General features: G+C 39.5%; 1 protein-coding gene across 1 annotated transcript in view; it reads right to left on the reverse strand.

Annotated features, from left to right (window-relative positions):
• Nucleotides 1-26,925, reverse strand: part of LOC115434550 (cadherin-23-like) — a 219,508-nt gene that overhangs the window by 4,990 nt on the left and 187,593 nt on the right. The window contains exon 11 of the mRNA XM_030156586.1: nt 1,655-1,719. Coding sequence (XP_030012446.1) covers nt 1,655-1,719 — 65 coding nt within the window. The remainder of the gene's footprint in view (nt 1-1,654; nt 1,720-26,925) is intronic.

The following is a 26,925-nucleotide window of genomic DNA, read 5'->3' on the forward strand; positions in this document are numbered from 1 at the left end:
ATTACTTGATTGGAGATAAGCAGCTTTGTTTATGACTCTAATAGCTTTTTTTTGGAGTTTAATTATCGGGTCTAAATTAGTTTTACACACATTGCCCCATATTTCCACACAGTCTGACATATATGGCATTACAAGTGAACAGTACAGCATATGTGAACATTTTTTGCTTAACAAGTCGCGAGTTTTATAAAGAATCGCAACAGACTTGGACATTTTGCGTTTGATATATTCTATTTGTGGTTTCCAACAGAGTTTATGGTCAATAATCACTCCCAAAAATTTTGTTTCATACACCCTTTCAATTTCAATTTCATTAATTTTCAGTTTTATATCATAATTTCCCCTAGCACCACCAAAAACCATAAATTTTGTTTTATCTTCATGAAGTGATAACTTATTTACATCAAACCATTTTTTTTAACTTGACCAATTCCTTTTCCACAGTTTCTAATATTTGTTTCATATTTGCTCCCGAATAAAGCAAATTGGTATCATCTGCAAATATTGTAAATTTTAACTCACTAGATGCCATAAAAATATCATTTAAATAAAGTATAAATAACTTGGGTCCCAGAACTGAACCTTGTGGGACCCCACATGTTACTTTTCTAAGTTGTGAATTTGTATTTCCAATTGATACATACTGAGACCTATTTTGTAAATAACTTTTCAACCAGTTTTTTATTATTAAAGGTGCTGGAGACTTTCGTGACCAATATTTCCTCAGATCTGTCAAACCTCAGTCATATCCTCAGTATCATGAATCATTCCTCAGCTGAGTCTCTTTCATTCCAGTGAACAGTTTCTTAGTTCCATCCACCACAGACAGTCCATGTGTTTACAAACAGAGCTGGAGGAACTGGGCATCTGAGGAAGTTTGTCACGATGTGCATTGTGGGAATCGGAGGTTTATGCAGCCGCCTGACAGCAGCAGCTGGAACAGACCTGAGGTGGAAACAGTAGGAGCTCCTTCCCTCTGTGCATATTCCTGCAGCCGTTCCTGCGTTTCAGCTGTTTCTGTGTCCTGTTTGTTTCATTCATATAATATCATATGGTCGTGCTGCTGTGCGAACCTCTGATTCCCACAATACATGTCATGACAAAATTCCTCAGATGCCCAGTTCCTCCTGCCTCTGTCTGTAAACACATGGTTTGTTTGTGGTGGATGGAACTAAGGAACTCTTCACTGTAATGAAAGAGATTCAGCTGAGGAATGACAGACGGACAAACAGACGAATGAAACTGAGGAGATGACTGAGGATGGACAGATCTGAGGAAACACTGGAGACAAAAGTCTCCTGCACCTTTAACCTTCCCTTGACCTCGTCCTAAAGTAGAAGTCAGTAATGGTTACATGAACTAATATACACCAGGAAGCCTCGTCTTCTGCATAAAAGACCAGTGTGTGTAGTGTGTTGTTTGTGTGGTTGTGTATATTTGTCGTCTGTTGAGAGCGAGCGTAAAGAAAAGTGCCAGACGTCGTTGTCGCTCAGCTGTCTCTGGCGAGGTCGTGTGGTACAAGTGTTCACAAACGGCCAAATAAATTAAACATGAATGCCGCTGTGTGTTTGTGTATTGGATAAAAACGTGTGTGTGTGTGTGTGTGTGTGTGTGTGTGTGTGTGTGTGTGTGTGTGTGTGGTAGTGGGTCTTACTGGTCTGGCTCGTCGCTGAAGTAGTAACGGACCACTCCAAATGTGCCCGCGTCGCCGTCTGTAGCCTGGATGAAAAAAAGCACAAAGTTAATGTGTGACATCATGGCGTCGTGGTCGTAAGTGTGTGTCTGGTGTGCTGCTGAAGGGCTGAGTGTGGGCTCCACCAGGTTCAGAAGGCTGAGGAGGAAAAAGGACAAACAGTCCACAGGCTGTTCTTTTAAAACATTTAATACAAAAGTAACTGATGAGACATGTTCATCACATCAGCTCTGTGTGCTCAGCAGCAGAGATGGGAACCAGTAAGAATTTAACGATCCCAGTTCCATTATCAGTTTTGTTTATTGATCTGATTCCTTATTGATTCTCATTGGCTGAGGGAATAGAAGAGTACAAACAGGTGTGTTTGCATTTACTGTCTTTTAGATCAGACCCACGTTAACGTGCACCGTGGATTCGCACATGTACACTGTACACCAACAGTCTGAACTCCGTGGACAGACTGAGGCACGAGCGCCACCGACGAACCCTGTAACGTCTGTATGTGAACGTGTACTTCTACTACATCAGCTGTACTGAATACTGCAGTACAGACCACAGATACTTCCTTAAACTGTCACATGTCCAACAGCACATCCCAGAATACCTTACACAGGTGTCTCTTAAAGTGACAGAACCTTTTTCTGTTTTACCTTCGTTACAAATACATTACATTACAAATGGATTCAGCGAGGGAGTAAGAAGTCTAGTGTTAGAAACATGTAGAGAAACAACTTTGGAAACAAAGTCCAAACTTTGACTGAATGTGAGGCATGTGTTCTGAAACTTGAACTGAAGACACTTTGTAAAAAGTCATGGTCTGATTTGATGAATAAATAATCAAGCTCATCAAATTGCGCTGCATATTTATTTATTTATTTATTTTTACCAGAATGAATGTGTTTAATCGCTCTGTATTGTGATTGGGTGTGAACTGTATCGCATCCTGAGATGCCACACATGTATCTTTATATATCAGATCAGAGATGTTGTATCGAGATGTGTATCATATCAGCCTTACAAGTAAGATTCACAACCCTAATGCTGAGGACAACAGTTTGAGCAGACTGGAGGGATTCCACCCTTTAGAAGACATGGAAGCTTTGACAGTGTTCAACTGGACCTGGTGTGGTCTGTTTGGACCTGGTGTGGTCTGTTTAGACCTGGTGTGGTCTGTTTAGACCTGGTGTGGTCTGTTTGGACCTGGTGTGGTCTGTTTGGACCTGGTGAGGTCTGTTGGACCTGGTGTGGTCTGTTTGGACCTGGTGTGTCTGTTTAGACCTGGTGTGGTCTGTTTGGACCTGGTGTGGTCTGTTTAGACCTGGTGTGGTCTGTTTAGACCTGGTGTGGTCTGTTTGGACCTGGTGTGGTCTGTTTGGACCTGGTGTGGTCTGTTTAGACCTGGTGTGGTCTGTTTGGACCTGGTGTGGTCTGTTTGGACCGTTTCTGCCTCAACACCATGTTGGCTAAGTTCTGACCAAAACAATGCAGCATATGTGTGATGTCATCATGCACGCGTAACAAAGGCAGAATCGATAAGCAGGCAAATGATTCCAAGGAATCGAGCTACTGAGATCTGGTTCTCAACAGAACCGGTTCTAGATACCCATCCCTAGATATATGTGTAAGAAAACTGTCACAACAGAAGTAGGGATGTAAAAACCAGAGGGAGGGAGGGTTGTACCCACCTACACACACCACACACACACACACACACACACACACACACACACACACACACTTTGTTTTGTTCAGAGCATGGTTCATTTGTGAAACATTTATAATATTACATTTTTTGCTGCCACTCATGATCTTTTCCAGTCCAACAGACTTTCTGCACATGTTCAGGTTTTCAAAACACAAATGAATTAAACACAGCAGATACAATAATAATAATGATCCTAAACCGACCATGGTACCGACGGGTCGTTGTTACAATTATGATTAAATATGGCCAAAAAAAATGTCAATATCTCCTCTTCATTTTGTAATAATTTCCACAGGTTCGTCCTTTCGTTGCTTTGTAATAAATGGGTTTAATTGTGAGGAGACTTTCTGGACGCTCTGTGTAAAGTTCTGTCAAACTGACACTGATGACACCCCAGGAAAAGGAACAGATGTTTTATTCTCTCGTGTTACTTTTGTGTTTTTTTATTATCGATGCGAGTCTATGTGTGTTTTCGATACCTTGACGAGTCGCGTCACCTCAGCATGAAATTATCAATTTTGTCAAAACTGTCAGTGAGAAAAAAAGTTTCCAACATTTCTCGCTCCAACATCTGTCCACGACCGAGATCACGATAAAACATGCAAACCACGCTCCATCCTCCGGAGGTGTTGATTGCATTAATTTGATGGCAGATGCATTTCTTCACCCACATGACCTGACGCCGCCGCCGCCTTAAAAGCACCAACAACTGCTGTCACATGTTCTGCAGATAAAAGGGGTGTGGAAGACATGCCACATAAAGAGCCAGACTTTTAGGAATCCTGTTCTTTATGAAACACCGCATTAACACAGTCTGTCTTTGCGCGGCCTCATGTGCATGTAGACACAGCGTGACGACGGCGGCGGGAAAGGCTGTTGTTATGGAGTTTGAGTTGAGTGGCTGAGCAGTCGAATGAAAGGCTGAAGTCAGATGTGTCGTCTGCAGACGCTCTGTCAAACAGCAGCAGGATGAGCACTGGGATTCACCCATGAACACACACACACCTGACTGTGTGTGTGTGTGTGTGTGTGTGGTTTACTCTGAAATACAACCAGTTTACATATTCTGCATATATATATATATATATATATATAATATTATATATATATATATTATATATATATTATGACTTGATCTTTATTGAGTTTTTCTTTTATGTTAAAAAAAAATAATAAAAAGGGCAAAATAATTAAAACAAACAAACAAACAAACAAACAAACAAACAATTTAGGCCATACATGCTACATACATGGAAAAAATATTTAAAGGAACGGAGATCTTGTTTTAAGGAAATGTTTTAAAATGTGCAAATAAGATGATATTGTGTAAGAAAGAAAAGAGGAGGAGAAGGGAAGAGGGAGGAGAGAGGAGGGGAGAGGAGAGGAGGAGAGAGGAGGAGAGGAGGAGGAGGAGAGAGAGAGGAGGAGAGGAGATGGAGAGGAGAGGAGGAGGAGGAGAGAGAGAGGAGGAGAGGAGAGGAGGAGGAGGAGAGAGAGAGGAGGAGAGGAGAGGAGGAGAGGAGAGAGGAGGAGGAGGAGAGACAGGAGAGGAGAGGAGGAAAATAAAATGAAGAAAAAGAGAGGAAAGGAAAAGAAAAGAGGAGGAGAGGAAAGGACAGTAGAGGTTCTATATTGAATGTGTTTAAACTTCTAACCCCCCCCCCCCAGTTTCCTCATCCTGTTCAGGTGGGGGTGGGGGTGGGGGTGGGCGGGGTCATCCTCCCCCTTACCTGTAATGCTAATGCAGTGTGTGGATTTGAACCCACAGATCTGTTTTTTCTGTTTTGAAAAAGGACAAAAAAAGACACAGATCTGGTCAGGAACCCCCCCCCCCCCCCCAGTTTCCTCCTTTTCTTCCTGTCTGTTTGCTCTGGGTTCAAACCCTCACATCTCCAGTTGGATTCACTCTATCAGCATCAAATAAAAAGTGTCAGATTGTTTCACATCTGCACTTTCATATGCACTTGTCCTCAGTGGTCTACGCAACCCACTGCTGACGCTACGACGTGTTAAAATGTCATGTGATTCTAAAGTTGCCGCTGGAGTTTTCCACCTGGTTCGAACAAACTCAAATGTGTGGGTTTCATGTGAGATGAACCGAATGTTCACTAATTCTCTGTAGGTGTTCCACTACAAACAGACCACATGTGTTCACGCTGAGGCTGAGTACCCTGTGTGTGTTTGTGCACATTTGGGGAATATCGTCAGGAAATATCTGTTTTTTTTTTTTTTTTAAGATAGAATTTGACAGCGAACGCATTAATGGACGTGTACATGTACGAGCACAGATGGAAACCACGGCTGCAGCCATCAATGTTTTTTGTTTTTTTTAATCTGTATTCTAAAAATTACCCCATGCTGTTTCGCTGAAGCCCATAATTTCAGAGAGCTTCCACCACATCGTCCTGGATGGGAAAATCGATGTTTCTTTTTAATGGCTCTTGCGTTGTGTCAAGTGAAGCGAGACACATCCTGGAGAGCACCGACGCTAAATACACGAGCGACACAATCATATACCCCAGTATGACCTCAAATGACCTCAATATGACCTCAAATATGACCTCAAATGGGAAGGACCCAATAAAAGAAAATAGAAATAGCCTATAAATACTGACAATTCCACATTTTCCCCTTTTAGTGTAAAAACAAATTAAATGAAGAAAAGTTTCAAATGTCTACATTTACAAACATTCCGATGAATCCTAATGGATTCATAGTATAACTGTTGTAGGTCCAGGGTGTCAAACATACAATAACACACCCCAGTATGACCTCAAATGGGAAGGACTGAATAAAATAAAATAAAAATAGCCTATAAATACTGACAATTCCACATTTTTCCCTTTGTTTTAGTGCAACGCTGTCAAACTCATTTTAGTTCAGTTCCACATTCAGTGAAATTTGATCTGAAATGGGCCAAACCAGTAAAATATTCACATAATAATATAGAAATAATGTCAGCTCCAAACTTTTCCCTATGTTTTAGAATGAAAAAAGTAGATTTACATTATGAAAAGGTTTCCATCTACAAACTATCCTTTCAAAAGATGTGAATCACATGAACAAACTGAAAAAAAAAGTGTAATTTGAACACTATTCTGCCTCAGTTTATCATTTCCACATGTATATTATAACTTACAGATCACAGTGGATCTACAAACACACAAAACTTTTAATATCAGGCAGGATCTTGTTAAAATTGTACTGACCTTCTCTTAAAACATTTCAGGTTGTTCATACTTGTTATGGTTATTCACATTTTTTGCAAAATTTTACTTTGTTTTAGCGTAAGTACATGAAAATATTTACTTTTACAAAGAGAAAAATTTGGAGTTGTCATTATTTATACGTTATTCTGATAGTATTTGACTGGTCCCCGCCCACTTGAGATTGAATTGGTCTGAATGTGGAAAAGGATTGTTAATATCATTGTAATTTTTGCAGTTCACAAATTCAACCCAAGGGCCAGACTGACCCTTTGGAGGGCCGGATTTGGCCCCTGGCCGCATGTTTGACACCTGTGTTTAGAGCAAAAACACCAAAAATTATTTTATTAATTAAATTTATTTATTTCAAACATGCAAAAAAAACAAACCAAACAAACAAAAAAAACAACAAACAAAAAATAAATAAAACATTCAAATGGACAGAATCTATCTCCAAGCACATACAAGTCTGAATTTTGCATTGTCGAAAGGAGTAGGAAGAAGTATGAACGTATTTAATCCAACCCTCAGTGCTTTTCACACCTTTATCGCTAACTTGATAACGAGTTCAAAACAATAATATTTTCCTAATTTTAACATCAAATCACGACAAATACATAATGCAGTAACTGAATTACCACCCAACAATATGATCATTGGCAGTCCAGTCATACAAGCGACTCAACAATTCCACACATTTTCTTCAATAATTACAGCAAATTAAATTGAGAAAATGTTAAAATGTCTACATTTACAAAACTAATGGATTCATCGTATAACGTTTTAGGTCCAGGGTGTCAAACTACCATAATACACCCAATATGACCTCAATGGGAAGGACTCAATAAAATAAAATAAAAATAACCTTTAAATACTGACAATTTCACATTTTTCACTTTGTTTTAGTGAAAAAAAGTCGAATTAAATTAAAGAAATGTTAAAATGTTACATTTACAAACATTATGATGAATCCAAATGGATTCATCGTATAACTAGTGCGTTCAAGGTGTGATTAGTCAAAAAAAAAAGGGGGGGGTGCTGTTGGTCTTTTTTAATAGCTCTGCTTTGTGTGGAGGTGAAGCGAGGCCCATCCTGTGAGAGCGCCGAGGCTAAATACAGCAGGTGTTTGGGGACTCCAGTCAGGTTCTTATATTAACCTTGAGTTTTCATCTGGCGTGTCTCAATGACCTCATCATTTAATGCCAGTCAACACCCCCCCCCCCCCCCCTTTATCTTCCCCTTCTCCCTTTACCTCCCGTTACTCCCAGGCTCCGCCTCCTCCTCTCTTCTCCTGCACATATCTCCTTCAGCACACTCTCCCCCCCCCCCCCCCCCCCCCCCCCCCCCCCCCCCCCCCCCCTCCCCCCCTCTTCCTAGGTGAGTGACAGGCCCATAAGTGCTCCAATGATAGCGGTGGGGGTGTTAGCGTGACAGCTATCGAGGCGCTGACAGGAGCCGGGCTAATGCTGCCCCAGTGCCTCCTGCTGTAACTGCAGACGCAAAAAAAAAAAAAAAAAAAAAAAAAAACGATAGAGGAAAGTAAGAGAGGGGACACGATAGCCATCTCCTCCAATCATTCACCAGCGAGCTCCCTTTTCTCCCACCAAACAATCACCATGACAGCCTGGCCAAGTCACTTTGCCAACTGCTCACCAAAGACTTTCAACTTAGGCTGCAGACAGAACGGACAGATAGAGAGACAGACAGACAGCCGGACAGACAGACAGACGGACAGACAGATAGAGAGACAGACAGACAGACAGACAGACAGACAGACAGACAGACAGACAGACGGACAGACAGACGGACGGACAGATAGAGAGACAGACAGACAGACGGACAGACAGATAGATAGAGAGACAGACAGACAGACGGACAGACAGACAGACAGACGGACAGACAGACGGACGGACAGATAGAGAGACAGACAGACAGATAGAGCAGACAGACAGACAGACAGACAGACGGACAGACAGACGGACGGACCGATAGAGAGACAGACAGACGGACAGACAGATAGATAGAGAGACAGACAGACGACAGACGGACGGACGCAGACAGGACAGGACAGAGGGACAGGACTAGAGACAGACAGACCGGACGGACAGGGACAGACAGACGGACGGACAGACAGACAAACGGACGGACGGACAGATCAGAAGACAGACAGACAGCAGACGGGACAGACAGACAAATGGACAGGGTCTGAGCTGGATTTACTGGGACTTCAGACCACCAGCCCCAGTCTGTGCCCGGGGTATGTCACACTTCACCCTATTACCACAAACTTTTTTTTTTTTTTGCTCAGGGAGTTGGAGGTGACGTGCAAAGGAAGAGAGTGGATTTAATGAGTGAAATGAGGTGGAAATAAAGCTAATGTGCAAAATAAAACTCACTGACAGTTACCAGCGCACGTCACGGATCAACAGGCTTCAAGTTTAAAAAAGGCATCAGTAATGGATTCATAGTATAATTGTTTTAGGTCCAGGGTGTCAAACATACAAACATCACATAATACACCTCAAGACCTTAAATGACCTCAAAACCTCAACCCAATAAACACAAATAAAATAGCCTATGAATACTGACAATTCCACATTTTTCGCTTTGTTTTAGTGTAAAAAAAAAGTCAAATTAATTAAGAAAAAGTAAAATGTCTACATTTACAAACATTCTGATGAATCCGTAATGGATTCATAGGCATAACTAATGCGTTCAAGCTATGATTTGTCCAAAAAAAAAAAAAAAAAAAAAAGAGGGGGAATGTTTTGTATTTTTTCTTGGGGGGGGGGGGGTTGTCTGTTGATAAGATTGATTGACAGCTCGTTCACCTTCTAAGTCACATTTTTTAACTTTTCTTTACATTTTTTCTTGACAGACTAACATGACTGTCAAATAATCTTGATAAAAGCTGGATAAAATTCACCATATTATAATTAGCACGGCTGAGATCCCTCACACTCCTGCAGCCCCACCCCTTTTATCCAAATATGGTCACTTAACATGTGACTTCCAAATCATAAATTGCTCATTCACAATTTCAGTTCAGAAACCTGTGAAACCAGTGATGTCAGAGTTCCACCATCCAGTAAATATATACAGTCTATGGTCTCTGATGTGGAATAAATATAAATATGAGCCTAATAACATGCGTTCAGTCAACCTAATGAAGAAGAATCCATTTATTGGCACTGAGCACTGGATACAGAAATAATATAGAATTTTATTGCTTTTAAGGCTTTGTAATAAAAAACTGCACAGGACAGATGTGAAATAAATAACTTAAACAGACCAAGAAATGACTGATACTGAAAAATGAGTAGAAATAGGGATGAAAATATGACAATTCTGAAGCGAAAAATGGTCTTTTTTAGAAGCTAACTACTATGATTTTTTTTGGGGAGGACACTCTGAATTTACTTGAAGCTGTCACAGATCAGACGACGTCTACGTTGTACAGACTAGAAAACACCTCAGGATAAATTTCAGTTCTCACATAAAAATGTTAAAATGCTCGTCCTGTCCAAGAGCATCTGATGTTAATTTTGTCTTCTTTTTTTTTAACTGAACCTTTATTCAACCAGGAAAAAAAGCTCGGTGGGATTAAAATCTCTTTTTCAAGAGTCCTGACCAAGACAGGAGCAGAATTTACACAAAATAGAAACCACAGCCGTACAGCCACACTAAAAATATACATAAAACAATAAAAGTCACTTCTAAAACTATCAATAATTTAAAAGGTACTAAAGTATAATAATGTTCCTGTAGGGTTTTGCGCCGCAAAACTGCTCCCCTACTAAACTGTGGATGGCACTGACAGCTGATGTGTGTACCCCCCAAAAAAGAAGACAGCAAGTCGGCGAGCTCTTTTTTTTTTTTTATTTTTTACTGTTTTTTACTCTAAAGCATTTGCAGATATGCTACAGCAGTAACAGGCCTGGATTCCCCTTCCCACACCAGACACCAACAATGGAAACCAGCCCCTGTTGACCCTTTGCACCAGCGTCACAGTTACCACATGACTAGGGTGCATTGCCATGGTGGACGGCAAAAAGCAACACAACACACAAACAAATGAGCAACGGATTGTGTCCACCACCACTGAAAATAAAGTTTTGGAATTGTCCTGTGAAGTGACTCACCTTATGCCGTGTTTCCTCTACTGTGAAACCAGCCTCGACTCGGTATTCCCTCAGACGTTTCCATTACAGGATACTACTGACTTTTCAGTACCTGGTCGTCATAGCAGATTGGCAGCGTGTTATTTCTGTGTCGTCTGCTCAGAAGGTGCTGATAACTCACTTGTTGCGTGTTGTCTTGTTTGAATTTTTACGTCGCCACCAAAGACTGAATCTCCTGGACCGACCATGGTGTAGTTTTGGGCTGTTATCATGTGGATTAATGTACCGACAGATTTACTGTCACCTCTGCATCGTTTTTTGTTAAAGGGCGGGTCACAGAGAAAACTGTCTGACAATCAGTGGTCTGCAGTGTTTACACGTCACGGTTTAGTATCGCTTGGAACCTCAGCGGAGGTGATACCAAAAAACTAGTACCGGGTACCAGATTCCCAGGTCCTTTTCGTAATGGAAATGCAAAAAGGCCGAGCTGAGTCGAGTCCGTACAACGCAGTGGCAACGCGGGCATAAGTGGACGGCACAAAGAACACTATTTGGAGATGCTAGCGATACAGACCCTACCCCTCTGCCCACTGATGTGTTTACGATCTAGTAAAATCCTCCAGTCTACCAGAGTTTAAAGCACATGATCGGTTCCTTCTGTTCTAAATTGCAGTGTCCCCCATACACAGGTGGGATCTAAAGCAGACTACAGTCTGGATGAGCCCAGTTCTTAGTCTCAGGTTCAATTCCCCAGTCGCTGTACTGCGCTCACGGCAGAGGAGATGGATCTCCATACTGGTAAAGGACAGATGCAGCTAACGTTAAGCTAGCTAGCTGGGTATGTTTTTAACATGTTTCCTCCCTCATCATGCTCCAAACTCAAACAGACTGGAACCAACGCAGCTCTAATGAACCAACACTGTTTAATAATGTGATGTGTGTCCTCCAGTATCCTCCGTATGAGCTCTGCTGTTGAAGTGTCTGCCTTTGTACTGTCTACACACAGTCATATGTACAGTTCCACCACTAGAACATGTGGAACAGCATCAGGACAAGAACAGTATTTCATATAATGTAGTGTAACTAGTCCAAAGGCAGACACTCCAACAACAGAGCTAATACTGAAGGAACTGATGACACACCACTGGAACACGGTGGATCACAGGAGTTAACCCAGTCTAAGCACCTAGCTAACATTAGGTGGGAGCTAATGCTAATGCTGTGGACCCAAACAGAGGCTGTTCTATCTGTAATATCAGGTCCATCAGATCCAGGCTCTGTCTGGAACCAGCTGAAACCATGGATGGAACTGTTGTGTGCAAACACTGGACGTGGAAAGCAGGTTAAAAACAAAACCAGACAGTTCAGGTTCAATTCTATATTAGCCAGCGTGCCGTTCAGTGTGCAGTCCGACACTTCTGCTGTCCGTCACGCCACTCGAACAGTGACGTAACGTGCAAAGGGTCAGTATAAATAGACTTCCACCTTCAGCAGATCAACACATAATATGAAATAAACCATAAGAATTAGCAAAATCCAAACAAATGAAAATATGTTGTGTGTGTCAGGGAGGGGCTGCCTCACATGTTCCTCAGAGCGTCTCAAAGCTGAACTCCATTAAATCAGTTAGAAAAAACATGGACATCTGGATTCATCCTTTTCCCACTGATTTGGAATGAATACTTGGCATTTCCAAACCTGTCCTGACTGAAAACTCCTCAGCGCTTTAGAGCACAAGTACCAGAGTCAGTATTGTGACGTAAACGCAGACTGTTTTACCACAGACTTTCTGAACACAGTCGTCTCGTTGCTGATTTGCCAAAATAAACTCTGCAACCCCTCCGCTCCTCGGCGGTAAACTACAACAGAGAAATAGTTCTCAGTTGACCAGTTTGGTTAAATGATGTGTTTCTTGCCATCAGAGGTGAAGCCAGCGGGTAAACCTCAAGGTCTGTGTGTGGTGTGTGTGTGTGGTGTGTAGTTGGTGTGCTCATTTGTGCGTCTACTTGCCTGGTAATGCAGCTGTGACAGAATGTGTGTACGTCTGTATGACCGTGTGTGTGTGTGTGTGTGTGTGTGTGTGTGTGTGTGTGTGTGTGTGTGTATGCAACCTACAGTGAGTGTATGCATGTAAAAGGAAACACATGGACAGACGGAGGGGGGGGGGGGGGTCCTGGGGTAATATTCACCCAACATTTACCACACACTCCTATTATCACAGTCAATTGCGTTCTGGAGAAGGTGGAAATGAGAGCGTCCCCTCATGGGTGACCAGAAAGGAAGTGTGTGTGTGTATAAAAATGGTGGGTGGGTTGAAGGGGGTCCAGGAGCAGATTATCAGCCCTCTTATCTCGGAGTGTAAGAAAATATTGTTTCTGCATATATCACAATATTTCATTTCACAATACTGTATCGATATTTTTAGATATTTATTCCAAATGCAGATATTATGGAGGTTCATTTTTGGTTTTCTTTATTGTTTATTTTATTTATTATTATTAACACTTATTAAATAATGTTAGTTCCTTTGTTGGGATTGCACAAAAATCATGTTCTGGCAGGATCTGAAACTGTAATGTCTGTAAAACAGAATTTCAGTTTGAACACCGGAACATTTGGTGATATAGCATTAGATACTATTCTGATCAAATAAAAATATGTTAATATTTGTGCCTATTTTTGGTGTAATTCAATTCTTCAAGGAAATAATCACTAAAAAAATTGCCTTTTTAACAGTATCATGATATATCGTAATATATCGTATCATGATCCTAGTATTGTGACTTGTGTCGTATCACCAGATTCTTGCCGATACCCAGTCCTGCTCTTATCTCCAGACAGGGTTCCTACACATGTGAAATGTCTAAATTCATACTTTTTCCAGACTTAATTTCCAGATGTCTTGGTAAAATAATTCCAACCAGTCTTTATATTTGGATTTAATAATAATAATAATATAATATAATAATAATAATAATGGATTAGATTTATACAGTACTTTTCTATGAACGCATACTCAAGCATTTGAATTCCAGGCGACCCCACGTGGGGTCCTGACCTGAGGTTGAAAAACACTGGTCTAGATCATTGTGGGTCCATGTTCTTCAGATATTTAATTCTTTCGAGTCATTTTTTTATCCTGTTTGATCGTCTGTGTTCGCTTTCTATCGAGTTGTAGACAGAGCCTCTCATTTCCTGACAAAACATCCATGATCTGCTTCTGTGTGTGTGGGTGTGTGTGTGTAAACTGATGGCTGGTTGAAGGGGGTCCGGGGGGCAGATTACAGCCCTGCTATCTTCACGACAGTGAACGAGGTTAAAGCTGCACAGGCTTTTCTATCTGGAAACCGGCTGGAATTTGAATTGATTGGCTCCTAAAATTGCTTTTTTCTGTCGAAGCTTTGAGAGCCGTGGAAAAGGAAACCAATTACTGGCTGTCAAAGCCTGCTGTCAAAATAGAGATGACCCCCGGTCCAAACACACACAACCCCTGTGTCTCAGCGTGCCAACACCTAAACACAGCCACTACTGGAGAACAGCCTCCACACACACACCCACCCATCCACACCCCCCCCCACCCACGGACGGCGTGAGACTGTAGTGAAGACGTCCACAGCTGACAGTCATTGAGGGGGAGCCGATGATGAAGACACGCCTGTCAGGTTCTCCTCCTCAGCTGGGCTCCTCTGTCCTCATGTGGGCTCCTTTAAAGGTTCACTGTCTGATTTTCCAACATTTTCTACGCACATGACAAGATCAAACTGCACACAGACGTTACACAAGTGGGACACGGAGGCGCTGATTCCTTTAACTGTTAACATTCGCCGTACTGTACTGGATGTGTGCGTCAGCTGCACAAAGCACAGTATTGATCATGTGACACAACCCGTGTTCTGCAGCTGTACATGTAAGTGAGACATTTAAAGGGCAGATTTAACCCCTGAACCCCTGACGTGTCTGTGGTGAGCGTTCAGAACGTACAATTTACTCAAAATATTCAGAAAAATTAAACTGCTCAATAGGAAACACTTCAAACACTACTGGCAGAATAGGTGTAGTTCTTTCCATAGACATCTGAGCATGCTCAGTGCACCCCCTGCCACCGGTGTAAAGGGGGTGGGGGGGGGGGGGGGGCACGCAGAGCAGTGATTGAGACTGACTCATAAAAATAGATATTTTTTTTTAATACATTTTTTTTCTTGTTTTTGTGTTTGTACTGTTTGCAGTGTTATGATGGTTTTCTTTTCTTTTCTTTTTTTTTTTGTGTTTTTTTGACCATGTAACTGCTTTTTGAAGTTCAACCAGGTGCCAAAAAAGCAGCTGGACTGATTAAAAAAAAAAAAAAACAGCCCAAAACTAAAACTACTGGGCCCAAATTCAAATACTTGCCCTTATTTTATTCAGTCTTTTTTCTTTCATTTAAGTACATTTTTGCATATTTTTTCATGTTATTTATCATTTTGTAAATATTTGTTTTTGTGCATTTAGTTGCTTATTTTGTTTATTTTTCTACAATTTGTTTTTATTTTATTATTTTTCTTCAGTTTTGTTCAGTTTGTGGCTTATTTGGTTCATGTTACTTATTATTTTACTCATTTATTATTCATTTTGTTATTTATTTATTTATTTGAGTGTGTAACTGCTTTTTAGAGTCCCTAAAGCAGCTGGATTGTTTTAGAAAAAAACTGCCCAAAACTTAGACTACTGGACCCAAATTCAAATCCCTCTTGTTCAGTTTGTTCCAGTTGACAGTCCATGTTCAACATCCTAAATCTCTTACTGGTGTACATTCTAGTGCCTTAGTTAGTCCAAACCTGCCAAACTTCAGTTCCTTTCTTCCCATTATGACCCACCTGTGGAAGCTTTGGGCAGAAACACAAAAACTTCAATTTCATCAAATCTATAAAAGCTAAGCTACAACTTTAAATGGAACATGTTTTTGGAGGAAAACCTGAAATATGCAATAATAACAATTTTTCATTACAAAGATATTGCAAGAAAACAGCCTCATTTTGACCCACTTATGCATCTAAAGCACAGGTGTCAAACATGCGGCCCGGGGGCCACATCCGGCCCGCCAAAGGGTCCAGTCCGATCCATAGGATGAATTTGTGAAATGCAAAAATTACAAAAAGATATGAACAATCCTTTTAGTTCAGGTTCCACATTCAGAACAATTCAATCTCCAGTGGGTCAGACCAGTCAAATACTATCACAATAACATAGAAATAATGACAACTCCAAATGTTTCTCTGTGTAAATGTAAATATTTTCATGTATTTACACTAAAACAAAGTATAATTTCACAAACAATGTGAATAACCTGAACAAATATGAACAACCTGTAATGTCTTAAGAGAAGTCAGTACAATTTTAACAAGATTCTGTCTGTTATTAAATATTTTGTGTGTTTGTAGATCCACTGTGATCTGTAAGTTACAACGTACATGTGGAAATGACAAACTGAGGCAGAATATTGCTAAAATTACACTGATTTTTTCAGTTTTCTCATGTTATTCACATCTTTTGAAAGGCTAGTTTGTAGATGTAAACCTTTTCATAATGTAAATTTACTTTTTTCGCCCTAAAACATGGAGAAAAGTTTGGAGTTGACTTTATTTATATATTATTATGTTATTATTTTACTAGTTGGGCCCACTTGAAATCAAATTTAGCTGAATGTGGAACTGAACGAAAATGATCTAAAGGTTCAGACTGATTCTTAAATATGTCACAAAAACCTTCTTCTACCTCTGTATTTTAAAACAATATACATTTTCAATAAAATTTTAGGTCTTTATGTCAAAATTCTATCCAGCTATAACTTTACTAATTATTTGGATTAAACAGGGATTTTTCTGTACTATATAAAACAAGCAGAGCTGCTGTAAGCATGTCTTAGTTTATACTGAGATGAATAAAATAAAAAGCAGGAAAACACTGACGTATCTGTGTATAATATGGAGTGGAGTGTTGAAGCTGCTGTGGAGGCTGAGATTTCTTATAAAGTGTAACTGAAGACGGGAAACCAAGGTGTGATTAAACTAAATCCAGACCTGGTTTCATTTTATCTTTTGGAAGAGTCTTTTTGTTTTGATCTACAAAGAACAAGTGGAAAGGCCTGGAAGGGTCAAACACCGTTTAGAAGAAAGAGCAGAAAGGAGAAGCTTGGAGCCGCTGAACTAGAGAAACACCAGGTAAAAAAAAAAGGAAAATGATCATTTAGTGCAGGGGTGTCAAACATGCAGCCCGGGGATGAATTAGCAAAGTGTAAAAATTCCACCGACAAGGCTGTGGAACTTTAGTTCAGGTTCCACATACAGACCAATAGGATCTACAGTCAAATAACAGAATAAAACCTACAAGAAATAATGACGCTATATTTCTTCTTGGTTTGATGTGGGGAAAAAAAATTACATTCTGCCTATAAATAATGACAACTTGAAATTTTTGTCTTTGTTTTAGTGCAAAAAATAACATTAAATTATGAAAATATTTACATTTACAAACTATCCTGTAACAATAAAATGTGAATAACCTGAACAAACATGAACAACCTGAAATGTCTAAAGAAAATCAAGCATAAGTTTAACAGTTTTCTGCCTGTTCCTCAGTGTTTAGGGTCTTTGTGGCAGATACTTCAGGGCAAAAAAAGGGTTGACAAGCCACTGCAGCACCCATAAAAACTGAGACAAAGTCGTCATCGAGACTGACGGACAAACAACAGTGTCTTTGTAGATCTGATCCATAATCAGTCCCTCCAGGAATTTGCGATCGCAACTATTAACGCAAATTCAACCAATCACTGCGAATTCTGCGTGGCGCTGCAATTTCGTCCAATCACCACGAATTTTTCGCAAATTTGACTAATCACCTGAGCCCCCCTTTGCCCACCCTTGTCTACGTGACATGTATGTCATCACATCCACGTCCTTGCTGACGGTTGAGAAGATGAAGACATGTGCGATTCAAAACACTCACATTTACCGACTAATATCACCGCCAAGTTTGTGCAAGCCAGTTTCCAGATGTGTTACACAAAAGCGAAGTCTATTGTTCTGCACTGCCTGCAACACTGTGGTGGAACACCAACGAAAGTGGACGTTCCACAGACACTTTTCAACAGCCCAAAACATGCAAGAGAACGGCTGAAACTGGAAAGAGGAAAGACGAGATAGTCCCATGACAGAGGCTATGGATCCAGAACAACAGCAGGAGCTGAAAGGGTTAAGGTTAGAGCAGATTCTACTGTATAAGACAAAAGAAGAGAAGAAGAAAGAACCTGTGGAGGCATGCTCTCCTTTCTGTGAAGTGTGTGTGGTGTGTGTTGTGTGTGTGAGGAGTGTGAGCGCAAGTGTGTGTGTGGAGTTAAACAATGAGCTCACAAATGAAAATAGTCATTAAACTTGGTGTAATATTAAGGTTTACTCTTAGGTGTTTGATAGAAAGCAACCCATGTTTTGGTTGATATGTGTGCCTGTCTGTGTTGGTGTGTGTGTTGTGTGTGTGTGTGTTCTAGTGTGTGCATGTGTGTCTGAGTGTGCATGTGTGTCTGAGTGTGCATGTGTGCGACTGTGTGTGCATGTGGTCTGTGGTGTGCATGTCTGTGTGTCTGGTATGTGTGTCTGTGTGTGCATGTGTGTGCCTGTGTGTGCATGTGTCTGTGTGTGCATGTGTGTGTCTGTGGGTGCATGTGTGTGTCTGTGTGTGCATGTGTGTGTGTGTGTGTGCATGTGTGTGACTGTGTGTGCATGTGTGTGCCTGTGTGTGCATGTGTCTGTGTGTGCATGTGTGTGTCTGTGTGTGTGCATGTGTGTGTGAGCATGTAACCATCTAACCCTAACCCTAAATATTCTACTATATCATTAAGAAGCTAAAGTCATGTGTTGTGTTGATATAAATGTGAGTTGGGGGTGGGATTTCATCAGTTTTCTTTTTCCCACTCCTTTATTGAGCAGTACATATTGAATTTAGTTTGTTATTACCAGTGTACATGGCAATTGTTTTGTGTCTTGATCATCTTTATTCATGTATTTGCTCTGATATTAGTTCCTTGTACAGAAAAAATGTTTACATTTTTCTTCTGCTCAAAACAAATAAATGAATGAATAAGGCTAAAAACTCAAAAAAGACTGTTGTAGGTCATTTGCAAATGCCCATGTTCCCCAAATCATTGCAACTTTCACTGCAATTCTTTGGAAAAGCTGCCGCAAAATCAGGCATTTTAGGCCAAAACAATAAAAAAAAAAAGTCCTGCGAAATCCTGGAGGGTCTGACTAATGCACATGTGTAAATGAGAAGTTCAGGCACAATTGAAAAGAAACACCTGAACTCAACGTGTCCACATACTTTTGTCCATACAGTGAATCATCTCCTAAAGCCCAGAAAACACACCCACAGCTTCACAACACTTCTTAACGATGCGTACTTCTTGTTGAAAACACCGCCTCATAAAGCCGAGTGGACGCCTTCACAGCAAAGTGTGACAGCTCCGAACATGAATTCTAGCATTTTCGAGTGTACAAAGCCGCTCTTTAATGACTCCAGCCGCAACGAACGAGAGCAGAAAAACAGAGCGTAGAGGCGGGATGGAGGAAGAAAGAGGCCGGTATTGTGGGCATAAGCCGCAGAGCCGGTGGAAGCTGCCAGCGCAGAGGCTTAATGTGGAGCTGAGGCTGGCAGCGCCACGCCGACAGGCCTTCCGTCCTCCCCTCGCTTTCCCTCTGTCCTCAGTGATGAAGGAAGGAGATTGGCACCAGAACAGGGGACGCCGGGAATGATAAAGAGTAAAGAGTACGCTGGAGAGGGACGGCGAGTACAAGGCAGAGACGCCGCTGCAAGCATTTGTGGATTCAAGTGGGAAATAGAGTCATTTCTTGCAGGAGCAGTCGAAAGCTGAAAAGTGACAATTTATTCTAGTCTGCGACGCAGGGACAAATGTAAACAGTCGACTGGAGGCCCCGGCGGTGCGTTCAGGGGAGTCCCAACTCAGCATCTGCGCAATGTTGGACTGAAGAAAAGGCAGCGACTGGGAGGCAGAGGATCCATCTGATGGCTCTGGTATTCATCCTAAACTACTGGAAAATTCCACCGAACAGTTTATTATTATGCACCGCACTGTTTAATTATCCTGATTACTGCAGCCAGTTCTGGTTTTATACGTCTAATTTATGATTGGATAGTGTATTTGCTCCTCTCTATCTATGATCTATCTATCTACACTGAACAAAAATATAAATGCACGACTTTGTTTTTTGCTCCCATTTTTCATGAGCTGAACTCAAAGATCTAAAACTTTTTCTACGTACACAAAGGCCCTATTCTCTCAAATATTGTTCATAATTTGTCTAAATCTGTGTTAGTGAGCGCTTCTCCTTTGTCCTTTGCTGAGTAAACCATCCACCTCACAGGTGTGCAGAGATCCAGATGCTGTAGACAGCAGGATTATTGCACAGGTGTGACTTAGGCTGGGCCACAATAAAAAGGCCACTCTAAAATGTGCACTTTTACTGTATTGGGTGGTCCAGGGGGGTCAGAAAACCAGTCAGTATTTGGTGTGACCACCATTTTCCTCACACAGTCTTCTTCATGAATTCTCTGAAACAGCTTTGGAGATGGCTTATGGCAGAGAAATGAACATTCAATTCACAGGCAGAAGCTCTGCTGGAGATTCCTGAAGTCAGCATGACCAGTGCATATTCCCTCAAAACTTGTGACATCTGTGGTATTGTGCTGTGTGATAAAACCGCACATTTTAGAGTGGCCTTTTATTGTGGCCAGCCTAAGGCACACCTGTGCAAAAGTCCTGCTGTCTAATCAGCATCTGGATCTGCCACACCTGTGAGGTGGATGGATTATCTCAGCAAAGAAGAAGTGTTCACTAACACAAATTTAGACAGATTTGTGAACAATATTTGAGAGAAATAAACCTTGTGTGTACACAGAAAAAGTTTTAGATCTTTGAGTTCAGCTCATGAAAATGGGAGCAAAAACAAAAGTCATGCATTTATTTTTGTTCAGTATATCTATCTATCTATCTATCTATCTATCTATCTATCTATCTATCTATCTATCTATCTATCTATCTATCGACATCCCACAATTCTCCATTTTTGATGGCAGTTCTCAAACGCCACACCAGTATCACCCTGTCTGATAAACTGCACTTCTACTCTGTCGTATGTATGTACGTATGTATGTATTTATACTTTATGCTGCACTTTTTTTTCTTGCACTTTATTCTATTGTTCCCCTGACCACTGAATTTCCCCACTGTGGGATCAATAAATTTTAATCTAATCTAATCTAATCTAATCTAATCTAGTCTAGTCTAATGTAACATAGTCTAATGTAGTTTAATCTAATGGAATCTAATCTAGTCTAGTCTAATCTAATATATCTTTGTCTAATCTAGTCTTGTCTAATCTAATGTAACAGTCTAATCTAGTCTAATCTAACAGCCTAATCTAGTCTAATCTAATGTAACAGTCTAATCTAATGCAACAGTCTAATCTAGTCTAATCTAATGTAATAGTCAAATCTAGTCTAATCTAATCTAGTCTAGTGTACTCTAATCTAGTCTTGTCTAATCTAATGTAACAGTCTAATCTAGTCTAATCTAATGTAATAGTCTAATCTAGTCTAGTCTAATCTAGTTTTAACGGTCTAATCTAGTCTAGTCTTGTCTAATCTAATGTAACATAGTCTAATCTAGTATAATCTAATCTAGTGTAACAGTCTAATCCAAGGTAGTCTAGTCTAATCTAATGTAACAGTCTAATCTAATGCAACAGTCTAGTCTAATCTAATCAAGTCTAATCAAATCTAGTGTAACAGTCTAGTCTAATCTAATGTATTCTAGTCTAATCTAATGTAACAGTCTAATCTAATGCAACAGTCTAGTCTAATCTAATCTAGTCTAATCTAATGTAACAGTATAATCTAGTCTAGTCTAGTCTAATCTAATCTAAGGTAACATAGTCTAATCTAATGCAACAGTCTAATCTAGTTTAATCTAATGTAGTCTAGTCTAATCTAATCTAATGTAACAGTCTAATCTAATGCAACAGTCTAGTCTAATCGAATCAGTCTAATCTAATGCAACAGTCTAATCTAGTCTAGTCTAGCCTAATCTAATGTAACAGTCTAATGCAACAGTCTAATCTAGTCTAATCTAATGTAATAGTCTAATCTAATGCAACAGTCTAATGTAGTCTAATAATCTAGTCTAGTCTAATCTAATGCAACATAGTCTAATCTAAGCAACAGCCTAATCTAGTCTAATCTAATCTAGTCTAGTCTACTCTATCTAACAGTCTAATCTAGTCTAAACTAAATTAACCTAATCTAGTCTAATAAAATCTAGTCTAACCTAATCTAATGTAGTTTAATCTAATCTATTCTAACCTAATCTAGACTAAACTAATCTAATCCAGTCTAAACTAATACAGTCTAGTCCAGTCTAGTCTAATGTAAACTAGTCAAAACTAATATAGTCTAACTCTAATCTAGTCTAATCTAGCCTAGTATAATCGAGTCTAACACTAATATTAATAGAGTCTAATCTAATCTAGTCTAATCGTAGCCTCAGGTCTAATTAACAGGTCTAATGTAGTCTAAACTAAATTAATCCTAATCTCGTCTATAAAGGTCTACGTCTAACCTAAACTAATGTAGTTTTAATCTAATCTATTCTAACCTAATCTAGACTAAACTAATCTAATCCAGTCTAACTAATCCAGTTCTAATCCAGTTCTAGTCTAATTGATAACCTAGTCAACTAATATAGTTCGTAATCTATGTCTAATCTAGCCTAGTCAAATCTAGTCTCAACTATATATAATAGAGTCTATTCTAATCTAGCCTAGTCTAAGAGTCTAATCTAAAACTCAAATGTAAGATCTGGTCAAAATCAGAACTGTTCAAATCATGTACGAGTCCCAAAAATCTGCTTCTGGTGAACGACTTACTGCACATCATTCATATTTTGCAGGTTTAGGGTCCGTTATGGGACGTGACAGTACCAGGGTACAGAACGGGGGGGGGGGTAGGTGTATTTGTTTTTATTGGGGTTGTATTGTGTGTTTTTTTTTTTTTTATACGTCCCAAATTAAACATTCATTCCTTCCTTCACTCGTTCAGACTCAGACCTCTGTGCACTCCCATTCGTCTAACTTGGCATCTGTAAAAAACAAAAAAACAAACAAAAAAAACCTCCAGTGAGTCCTTTCAGTCAACCCCCCCCCCCCCCCCCCCGTCTGCTTGTCCTCTGCCCTACAACCCCATTCACACCCTCTCACAATGTCATAAAACAGAAAAGAAAAACAACACAAACCTGATAAGCACACCATTATTAACAGTGACTGAGCTGGAGCTTCCAGCAGCAGAGCCCGACCTCACCCTCTTTATTACAATAATGAATTATAATTACTGTTGTGACATTACCCCATAAAGGTCTGTCTAAACTGTGAAACATCCTGCATCCTGTGATTTATAACCTTCTGCTAAAGGCATTTATCATTGTGCCCGAGCCTAAAATATACAGCATCTGCACAAACACATGAGAACATGGGCTTTTTGGGAGAAATAAATGCTGATATGATGAAGATTCTCCGAAGCGGAGGTTTAAGGAGTACAGTAGTAATGGAATGCACTGTTGTAACCTTACGTAATTGACTGTTTTTACATGATGCTCTGTCAAGATGTGGAACAGCAGTAAAGAGCACAAATCACTTCACACCCAGTAAAAAAAAAGCTGGTGTATTGATTAAAGAAAAATGCCGATAAGGCAATGGAAACATGTTTGGTTAATAATAATAATAATAATAATAATGCAATGTGTGTTGTTCATTGTGGCACAAAAGGGAGGCTGGAATATTAATTGATTTTAATATGGAAACAGACTACACCTGTAAAAAAAAAAAAAAAACAGTAATTTAACAGAATTTTTACTGTTTATTTTACAGATTTTCCTTTATTTTTAAGATACAGGAATAATATCAATGAAATGACAAAATAGACTGATTTTACATGTCAAATGTAAAAGAACATGAAAAAACTAACTGAATACCATAAAATTCTCATTTTTTTTTAAGAAATGTTTTTTTTTTTCCACAGAAAATACAGTTAAAATACATTTACAAATGTATTGCACTTCACAAATATTGATTGTCTATTATGAGATTAAACTGTTAATTTAAAGTTTAATACTCTAAAAAATAAAAAGATAAAATTACTGACAGGTAACCGTAAACCTAAGTATTGTTCTGTCAGTTGAACCAGACTTGTTTGTAACTGACAAATATCTTGTGTAATTACAGGAGGTTTCACAACAAAATGTTGAATAAATGTATTTTTTGTGAATGTATAACATGTATAAGCACTGATAAACTGTCCAAATACAGTTTTTATCAGGGATTGGACAACTGAGTCTCACTGAAAAGTATATGTTATTCAACCACAACACTTCACATCTTCTTAAATTAGCAGCAGAATATTGTAAATGGCTGATTATTTGTATTATGACAGTTTTTAAAAGTAAAGATAATGTTGTGGTATGTTTGCCACATTGCATTGTGGGTATTGGGCATGTAGTTAATTATGTGTTGTTTTTCTGTGCAGGGGTTCAGCAGGGTTACGGTGTTAGTGTAAATGTGGGGTTAGTATGGGAATGCTCATGTTTATTGGCCTTTTTGTGTTTTTGTATTTTTGTGCAGGCGCACCATGAGTGAGAGCCACAGGCTGAACAATGCATTTCCTGTTCATCCATTGTGGCTTTCTAATTCAGTTATAAAAATTAGTGGTCCTATAGTGGGGCCCTGTGGAACTCCGTTGTTGAATAGAACTAGATTCTAACAGTAATGACCGTTCAACCTCCATTAATGACTAAAATAACTATAACATACAAGTTACTCAAGTTACTTTTTGTGTATTTTCCAGCCGTGGGAATCTGTAGTCATGTTGTCGTGATTTTTATTTTATCTATTTAATTTTATTTAACCTTTACTTAACCAGGCAAGCAGTAAGAACAGATTCTTATTTCCAAATGGTGATCAAAACACACATCTATTTTGGCAAAGTTTAGGTCACATTGGAAACTGTGGTTAATATTTTCAGCAGTGTTTCATTCCTGTGTATTTGTGCTTCTTATACTAAAGGAATCTTTTTTCTTAGTTGTGTTTTGTTTTTTGGCGTGTTTTGGGGTCAAATTCAATGTTAGAAAAAATCTGATTTGCTACGACGAAAACAATGTTACTACATTAGCATGATATATTTTTTAATCTAACTGAAGAGTATTTACAAGCTGCAGACGATATCTTCCTATGGATTCTGAATTAAATACACACCAAACTAATATATTAATACCCAAAAATCTACTTTGCTGCAGTAGTAAGAGCAGTTATTCTATGTAAATTATCAGGGCTGTGTATCGGCAAAGAATCTGGCGATATGATGCAAATCACAATACTAGGATCACGATACGAATATTCATGATATATCAGGATACTGTTAAAAAAGGTAATTTTTTGTTTGTTCCTTTTTTTTTTCTTCAAGATTATTTCCTGGAAGGATTGAATTACACCAGAAATATGCACAAATACTAAACAACAATTTTATTTTCAGAACAGGATCTAATGCTATATTACAACATTTATCTAAGTCTCCTAGTTTCCAAAGGAACTCCCATCTGCCTCTCAGACAGTACAAAGTGCTTTTAGGATGCTTCAAATAACCATTATTTAATAAAACAGTGTTAAATAATAATAAATATGATAGAAACAATAAAGAATAAACACAAAAATGAACCTCCACAACATCCTGCATCTGAATAAATACCTAAAAACATCGATCCAGTATTGTGAAATGAAATTATTGCGATACATTGCAGAACCGATATTTTCCTAACAGCCCTATTAATTATGTTAAATATAAAGCAGCTTAGACTGAGGACACAGTGGGCCCATATGGACTGTATGTTAGATCTACACATATCCTCAATAAATGGAAATATATCCAAACAGATCCAGATAGCATCGTCTAACAGAAAAAAAAGGATCGAAACCAGGGAAATGCAGAGTGAATGAATCAATGCGCAAAAACTGCAAACCATTAGCAATCTAATGGTTAAAACGGAGGGGGGTGGGGTGTGGTGTGGTGTGAAAATAACAATATCCAAGGGCATAAAATAAATAAGAAATAAATTCTCTGAAAGCCATAGAGAGGAAATCAGAGTGATTCCAGCGATACGAGCAGCTGCTGGTGTCGAAAAGTCTCCAGGGTAAGAACGATGACAGAAAGATGGAGAGCGATGAGAGAAAAGGATGGCAGACAAAAGAGTAAATCACAATAAATATTTATAATGATAAGTACTGCTGCACACCATAAATATTTAAACAGCTACTGAACCGACTGTGTGTGTGTGTGTGTGTGTGTGTGTGTGTGTGTTGTAGGTGGAGGGGGGTGAGTTTAAGTGTCCACAGGGATATATATGTGTGTGTGTGTGTGCTGTGGGGGGGGGCACTGTGTAATGCATTGACTAACATTGTACATAAGCTGTGATCAGATGAGCTATGAATATTAACCTAAACAAAGCATTTGAGCTCCGTCATCAGATTGTGTGTTTGGCACTTTTTTTTTTTTATAACAACCGGGAACAACCTCTGCATAATTTCAATTAGCATAGGGTATAAAGTCATTATCCAAACATCACCCAGACCCCACCCCTTTCACATACAAACCACTTTCATCATGTTACTGAAAAAACCAAAAAACAAAAAACAGCTCAACTGCCGGACATTTTATCGCTACGTACCGAGCTCTTGAAAATAATTATTCACGGTGACAACAATCTATTATGGGCCCCGTAGTTAAGCTGTAATAGCACCAAATAAAACTTAATTTGATGATGCTTCCATCTATGGCTCGCTGCTATAAACACGCAGGTCCAGATTGCCTTACAAGGTTAATTTACATTTTCGTTTGCCCTTTAATTTACTGGATCTATAGGTGTTTTTTTTTTTTTTTAGCGACAAACAATGTCCCCAAAGGAGTTGAAGGAGTCCTTAAACGCAGCACTGTGGAAATAGATGCTTCATGATCAACTCAAAGGGCAAACTGCACGCTTCAGCTCGGACGCCAATCCAGAAATTTATCTTGGCCACAACAACGGCATCAGATTTGTGCCAAATGCTGAATAAAACT

Source organism: Sphaeramia orbicularis, chromosome 15 (genome assembly GCF_902148855.1).
Source record: "Sphaeramia orbicularis chromosome 15, fSphaOr1.1, whole genome shotgun sequence".
Lineage (NCBI taxonomy): Eukaryota > Metazoa > Chordata > Actinopteri > Kurtiformes > Apogonidae > Sphaeramia > Sphaeramia orbicularis.